The 8,388-nt window shown below is 32.3% G+C and overlaps 2 protein-coding genes across 6 annotated transcripts in view; both read left to right on the top strand.

Annotated features, from left to right (window-relative positions):
• Positions 1 to 8,388, top strand: part of LOC108737595 (nucleolysin TIA-1) — a 744,862-nt gene that overhangs the window by 614,938 nt on the left and 121,536 nt on the right. The window lies entirely within an intron of this gene.
• LOC112905531 (COP9 signalosome complex subunit 2-like) lies at positions 300 to 847 on the top strand. The gene is made up of 3 exons (XM_025978129.1): positions 300 to 474; positions 545 to 739; positions 794 to 847. Exons 1-3 carry the CDS (start codon positions 418 to 420, stop codon positions 845 to 847), a joined length of 306 nt encoding a protein of 101 aa, XP_025833914.1. The 5' UTR covers positions 300 to 417.

Below are 8,388 nucleotides of genomic sequence, written 5' to 3' on the forward strand. Positions count from 1 at the left end.
ATTTATAAGTAAAAATAATTATTTTTGTAGAATATTCCCACTGCTACTGATTAATTAATAAAAAAATAATGACAAAAATACTTGGCGGCACCAGTAAATATGATTCATTTGAATTTATCATCAACATCTACAAGTAATAGCAATTAAGCAATAATAAAATTAAGAAAAAGTTATTTACAAAGCCATTCCAGAATGTTTTAAACTCACCGCCAAAACTATGTCTATTCGTACGATCACTACGTAGATTATGTATTGAATCAAAGCAACTGAACGCAACTGAATTTCGTACCATAACCTACAATTTTTATGCAATTTTGTAAGTCGGTTAATGTTGTCAAAGTGCTTGCTTATTACCGTATTAATTTTTTATTCTACGTATTTATTCATATAATTTATACCTAAATACATTTTAAAGCAATGTCAGATGCTGAAGACGATTTTATGTGTGACGACGATGAAGAGGATTATGGTTTGGTAAGCGTTACCGCTATGTTAACCTTATTTGTACGAATAAAAATATAATCTCTTAACGCCTTTTTAATAGGAATATTCTGAAGATAGTAATTCAGAACCGGATGTAGATTTAGAGAACCAATACTACAACAGCAAAGCTCTTAAGGAAGATGCCCCAAGGCTTGCACTAGCATCTTTCCAAAGAGTATTAGATTTAGAAAGCGGTGAAAAAGGTGAATGGGGTTTTAAAGCCTTGAAGCAAATGATCAAAATAAATTTTAAGCTGGTTAGTGTTAGCAGTCTTGTAATATTTAAGCAATAAACTATGTTTGATTTTCAGGGAAACTTTAATGAAATGATGGTTCGTTACAAGCAACTGCTAACATACATTTAAGGGCTCTAATTTGTCGCTGAAAGACAGTACTTTTATTCATTTTGTTGCTGGTCTATCTCGAGCTATAATTTATCGATCTTTGTTACCAAAATCAAAATTTGTTGATTCTGGTTGTTACTGGAAGGCAGACAAAGTACTAGACTGATAGCAACCAGACACTACACAAACCGTCGATTAAAAGTAGCATCAAATTATCGCCGTTATAGTATTTTCTGATATCATTTCTTCTATTTTCTGGTTACTGACTGGAACGACAAATTTTCGGATTCGGTAACAAATTAACGAGAAATTATAATGCACTTTAGAAATAAAATATATAACTTTGTCGTGCTAGCCCGAAATACGTAAGAAAAGCTCACGGTTGGCCAGCTTTTTTTTTTTTTTTAATACAATATTACGCAGGTAGTATTTATGGACCTGGAGTGTTTTCATTTTACCTTGGTTTCGTGTTAGACAAAAAGAGCTGGTGGTATATTCGAAACAAAAGGATGATATGAATAGAGGTGGTGTAGGGACAGTTAGGAGAAATTTTCACGCAGACAGAGAATAGCAAAGAATTCAGATGTAGAAATGTTAGCACTCATTAATTCACTCCACCCAAACCACTGTAAACCTTTCCCGTATAACTACTTGGCCTGCCAGTAACACTGCTACGCTGTCGTGATTTACTAAGCTTTCTTCCAAAGAAAACAGTAAGGAGAATTCTCAAGATAACCGTTTAAAACGTTTACGCTCTCCAAGGGCACAATTCTGGCTTACGTACTCTCCTGCCGCTTGCACTGTAAATACGAAAAGTTTGGGCGGCTAATTTAAAAAAACAACTCGTCTGATAGACTTACAGATATTCCCTACTTCAACATCAGGTAAAGTAATGGGTAAACTTTAAAAATTCTCTGATTTACAAACAACTTAATTAAAAATCATCTAACGTTTTACCCAGTTCTCATCTCACATTCCCTGATCAAATACACAAAAGGAGCTTTAGGAACTTTACACGGAAATCCCTAAGAGGGCCTTTTAGGCCCTGAAGAATTCAAAGCAGTTATTGAACTATGTGTCGCGGTTTGATATAATAAAGTTTCAGGTTAACTACTGCTTTTTTTAATAACATTCAACCTCTCGCAACAATTTTGACACCTGGATATTGCGAAGTAACTTCAAAGTCCCGAACATTAATGCATTAATACCTACACCTACCGTTTACAACGACATCGGATATTTCGAAGAAACTAATACAGCAGCGACAAATGTGGTGAAACTTGCGTCAAAGTAACTTTTATTACGATGGACTCTCCAAGCGTAGTAAGAAAATATCGGGGAAGTTTGTCAGCAAGTTAGGGGAACTATCGAAATAGGAAAAGAAGGCGCGACATTATTGACCTATGAGTGTATGATTTCAAACAATTGTTGACGTCTAATGGAATTTAAAAGAAACCTAAACAAACTTTGCTTTGTTATATTAGAAAAGTTCGAAAGTTCGTCAGTGATCTGTCGAAACCTCAGACACAGATCGCGATTTCGGTTTCTTTCGATCTCTTCAGCACACCGTAGATAGTTCCGAAAAACCAATTTATTTGCTGCCTTTAAACAGCGTTTAGCTAATTTGGAAACATTATTGCCAGAGTGGGTTTAAAAACCCAGAAATTGCAAAAGCAAACCAAAACGACAAATTTTTCTCTTTTAAAATATTACTGATCTTATTTCTAAAAAAGTGTAACACACCTACTACCTCAACTAGTTGGACACGCGCCTTTACCCTTTTTAATTACTGTTGCTGCTTCCAATATGTCTCTCACTAGCCTAAGACCAACCTGTCTCACCTATTTTTTATTGACTTCCATAGCGGACTACTAATACCAACCAATTTATTATACCTATATATTCCGTTTTAGAATGATGTTTTCGTTGCTTCTGCTATTTTAGCTAATTTACCTCTAAACAAAATGTTTGCTCCAATCGTTATTAAAAGTACACAGTTTTGAGTCCACCCTTCAACATCGTTATAAGCGAGATCCTACAGGGCAAGCAAGTCTACAAGATTTTAATTTAATTGCTGTATTCAGTTCAGAAACATTGTTTAGCTAACAGTTTATCTCAAATCTTAAAAAAAAAAACCAATTAAGAATAAGTGATTAAAACATCTTTCCAGAAGGAGCACGATCACAATTAACGACGTTCATAATAGAAGAACAGCATGATGTTGCAAGCAAATTTCGATAAACATCGTCAGTGAATTCGAGTTCACAAATTCCATTTTAATTTACAGCAGCGGAGTGCTACTACAGGCGACAATAAACCAAAAAATCTACCGTCTGCTCTTAATATGAAATTAAATTGATACTAGTCTATTATAGACTTGCTGGATACACCGGAATGAAGCGCAACTCTACTACCCTTCCAGGCCAGGCTCTAGGCGCGTGCATAGTATGAACCCCGCGGTCGAATTTGAAACTTGTGTTCTTTCTCGTTGCATTATAAATATATTAATTGAAGTCTCTTTTTTGCCTATTTAAAAACGATTTATTCTGTAAGTTTTTAAATTGGCGACAAGGGAATGAAAACAAATAAATTTTAATTGAACGAAAGACCTAATTTTGATTAACACACTTCGGAGCTTTTCGGTATTAATTTGAGATTAAAGACGTAAATAAAGGAAGCTATTGTAATTCTGGCATCACCATTTCCGAAAATTAAAAAGCAAATCCCGAATACAAGTTTCGATTAACGAGAAAATGGAATCGATAATAGGAAAATTAACATTTCTTCTCTCTACTTCGAACGTTTGAACCATCAGCAAGTTAAATATTGACAGTAGTAGGGCCAGTAATAAAGGGATGAAGAAATTAATGAAAGAACCGCAAAACAAGAAGATCGTCGAATTTCTAAAATATCGCCGACTATGAATGTAACGCAGAAATAAATTGAAAATTACATAAACAAGATACGTTAGGAAACAATTTTCACAGTAATAAAGCAACAGGTTTTCTTCTTGTTCTTTTTTTATAAAGTAAACATTTTAAATGGCTTATTTAATACGATTGTCTAGACTCTAGAGTCTAGACTAAAACTAATTACCCGCATATAACGAACACGGTGTCGTGGATGATCGTTATAACCGAGAGATTTTTAATTAACTTGATTTCACCCTGTGTTCGCTTTGCTAACCATTTTAACACATAATGAAGTTCATACAATAGCAAAAAGGGAATCTAATAGTTAATTAGTCGCCTGTCTCTATCAAAAGCTTGCAAATGTGCTTTTAATGAATCCCGGATTCCACAAATAAATCTAATTAACAAAACTTGCCCATCCATAGCCCTAATCAATCTTGATATGAGACTTAAACAACTCTATGTACGTATGTATATACACATAGACACATGTACACGGAACAATTCGTGCAAAAAATCAAAATGTCGTTATAATATATTAAAGTTCCAGCACAAGCTCGGTACAAGAAGAACCCATTACTCGCGAGTCATCATTCAAAAATAACACGAACCCAGCTATAGCCTTTGACGTGGAAAGAATGACTTGAGAGGGTTAATAATTAATGAAAATTCGCTTATTTTCAATTCTTACAATTCCGCTCGCCGATTTTGTTTTAAATAGACACATCTTTTATATAAGAGAATGCAATTCCCCTGCCTAATCCAGGATATAATTTTCTATACATCTCATTTCCTCGCGTCACCTAATTCATAAACTTAAATTCAGTAAGTACTTATTATCAAACAACAACCAAACGAAATATTTGCAAAGAATTTATCCTTTATATTTAATAAGTACTTAGTTTTAATAAGGATTTTATCAGTATTAGTATAACATAATATTAAGGGCGAATTATTTAAAAACGTTTTTTTGTACTTGATGAATACTAATAAACTAATATATTGTTAAAACTGTCATTAAGTTGTTTTTTCGGCAACTGTATCAAAAATTTTGTTTTATAAATGTTTTATAACTTTCTAATGAAAATAAATGTTTTGTAAAGTTTAAAGGGTGTTATACGTTGATGCAATAAATAAATAAATAAGAGAAAAAAACATCCTACCTTGCACAGTAGGCTGCTGATAAGTTGGAATCTTCCCCCACCATCTGAAAAAAAAACTGTTAATTAACAAGATATAATTACTTCAGCAGTAAATGGCTATACAAATGTACATATATGTCGATAATAAATATCTGCAATTAATAAAACTCACCGCGAAATGACAATAAAAAACCACTACCAAAAAAATTAGACTAGCGGTGACGCTAATCAATCGTTAATGTAAAATATTCTATCAATAATAAGTACCTATTGTCCATATAATTATCCGCATTAATTAACCGATTAATCCACGATGAATCAATGAAAGGAACACGAACAATTGTCTTTTAATAACGATTCGGTAAGTAAAGATTATCGATCAACACTTCTTACACAATAAAATGGCCGGCTGAGCTTGCAATTTCCCGACTTTCCAAAGCTAACCGCGTTCCCCCCACGCTTTTATTATGGCGAATAGAAATGCATCTACTAATAAATATAATAATCACCATAGGCGTATCATAAAAATTTGAATACATACTTTTGAAATAATTACGATCAAAAAAAATAATATTTTGAATATTTTACATCTCATATAACTAATAAATACGTTGTTAATTAAATTTTAACATCTAAAATTGAGCTAATAAAGCTACAGTTACCTATATTTTATACAAATATAAATTACAACAACATTTTTAATTTCATTAAATGAAAAGCTGAACAGTTGGGTAGTTTTAAATACTTTCTCATTACTGATACTCAAGATGTTTTTTATCGTGTGGAGTGAAGGTACGTCAAGGGTGCTTACTTAGGATTTAATTGATCCTTGCGGTCATTATTTCCATTTAATTTATATTTTCTTTCAAACAATATTTCTCTGTAGGCAGCTAAAGACCCTAGACACGTAGAGGTAACATATTAGCGATGTTTATGTGAATTTCAAATCGTATTTTAGACGACGATCAATAAAATACTGGTGATTGCAGTATATCTCAATACCGATTATGCTCGGTCGATTTCATGGCAACGATCGTAAATAAAAAAGCAGAAAACTGCCTTCACGTGAGGGACTGTGCCTTTCGACAGTGGTATTTTCGTCCAACTACAATATAATTTTAAAATTCACTCCAGAAAATTGTTCCTTGGCCCCCCAACGTCAAGAAAGAATTACCATTACCATTCTTTTAAAGATATTATTTAGAAATTATCTGAGCATGTCCATTATTAATGGTGTACAGCATTTATATAGTAATTATGACGACATTTTCAGTAATTTTATAATCGATATATACTTTAAACGTCGAACATTATAAATTTAATGACTACAATAAATAATTAAAATGTAAGATTATCCAGAGTGTGGTACTTCTTTGTAATTGTCTAATTCCACCTCGAGTAGGTCTAAATTAGTTTTTTTAATAAAAATTGTAATTAAACGATAACATCCTGGATGTTGACAGTAGAACAGTTGATTAGTTTCATCTTTTAATTAGATGTTTTAATAGGGAAGATACATATGTACGATTAGGTTGCAAGACTAAGGCTTTACTAATGTAAATCTAATCCTAGTCCTTAAGGATAAATGTAAAAATATCAGAGTATTGTTTTTTATACAATACTCTCAGCTATTTCGCAATAACAACGAACATGTACAAATTAAGTGAATTAAATCGGTACTTAAAGAAATTTGTTTGTTTTAAATAAAAGTTTAAACAATATAGGTACCAAAGTACCAAAAGGTTTAGAAGTACACATAATAGCTCGCAATTTATATTTTCGGACGAAAAATCATTCTATTTCATCTCGATCCTCGCGAGAAAAGAAAAAGGAGAGTGTGCTTGTTTCCGGGATTCTTATGGCTAGGGATACAACCCTGCATTTTTAAAACATAGCCATACCTCGCCTGTTACGCTGGCAACACTCAAGATGCTTTCAAGAAAATTGTGCTCTTTTAAAGTATCATATAAAAGAAACACACGCTACTATTATGTATAGGTATGTAAGCTACTGACAAAAATATTAGTGTCAGACTAAAGAATCATTTTCACGGATATCATACAAACCTCAAAAGGATATCGTAGCGCCTAACGTTGACAGTTATCCTTTGACAATTCCTGTTAAGGGTGAACTGTACAAGTAAACATAATGTTCATCATCATAATGCTTTCTTGCAAAATTGGAACACGCAGGTAAATGAATAAAAAAAATAACGCTTCAGAAACTGTTCTTACAAAATTTTTTGGTTGGTCGATCCATTATTTCAAATATTAAAACGTAATTATATGGGTTAGTATTATAGATTCTAATATCCCAAACATATATGTAGGTACGCCACTGGTACCAATCCACCTGTTCACTAATATACAGTGTACTCTCAAACAATAATCGTGCCTATCACTAGTAAGGTATTTTATTCGAAAAGAATTTTTATTTGCCAAGTATTACCAATGAATAGATTCCGTTTCTTTCCTTATCATGATGTGATATAGATCAGAGCCAAAATATATAACTTTTTGATGTAAAAAGAACAACAATTTTTCACCTCTAGTTAGATTTCAATTTAAAACAAATCGATTATAAAAACCTAAATATAAAATGTCTCGACACAGCTACCATTTCAAAGTCCCAATAAATCCCCCATGATTATGGACTATTATATCTTTCAAAAAAAACTTAAACTTAACACAGAACTTTTATTTCCTATCAATTTCCATCCACATAGAAACTCGACACTTTAGCATAAAAAAATTATAACGATAAATTTATTAATGGGGGAAACCCCCAAGCAAACTCAAAGCTGCTTATACGACAACAAAATAAAATAACGTATGCAATAAATAAATTATTTTTTAGAAGATAGGTCCCTGCTTAAGTAGCTCGGTTTTCACCCAGACGCAAGGTTAATCCTGATTTATGACGAAAGAATACGCGGCTACGGGAACCGGGAAGAAAACATGACGGAAATATAAAACGTATTGCTGTAGGATCTTCTATTATCGTAGCTGAGCTTTGCACACGCTTGACAACTACAAAAAATGCGGCAATTTTTCAACTTGCGTGCGCTTCTAAGTTTATTGCACAAGTCGAGCTGTTATAAATAATATTAACGTTATTTTTAGACTTAATACCAAACCAGAAAATACAGATTACTCCATTACGCTAATGAAAATATTTCATCTCAGCGATAAAAATTCCTGTAGGTGCATCTCAAATTTACGAACAAATTTATTAATAGCGATTAAAACATAACTAATTATATGTACAGTAGCGTTAGTTAAAATAAGAATAACATAATCTATCATACATTATTTTATAACAGTTAAATTCGTCAGTTAATGTAATGAATTACTAAAAATTGTATATTTAATTCTACCCGGCGCATCCACCAAATTATCTCACCGCTTGTTGATGTTATTTAGATCAAAATATAGAACGATTACATAAAAGAACTAATCCATCTCGTTCCAACTAATTTATATTAATATTTATAAGTAAAAATAATTAT

The sequence above is a fragment of the Agrilus planipennis genome, unplaced genomic scaffold (genome assembly GCF_000699045.2).
Source record: "Agrilus planipennis isolate EAB-ADULT unplaced genomic scaffold, Apla_2.0 scaffold15, whole genome shotgun sequence".
Lineage (NCBI taxonomy): Eukaryota > Metazoa > Arthropoda > Insecta > Coleoptera > Buprestidae > Agrilus > Agrilus planipennis.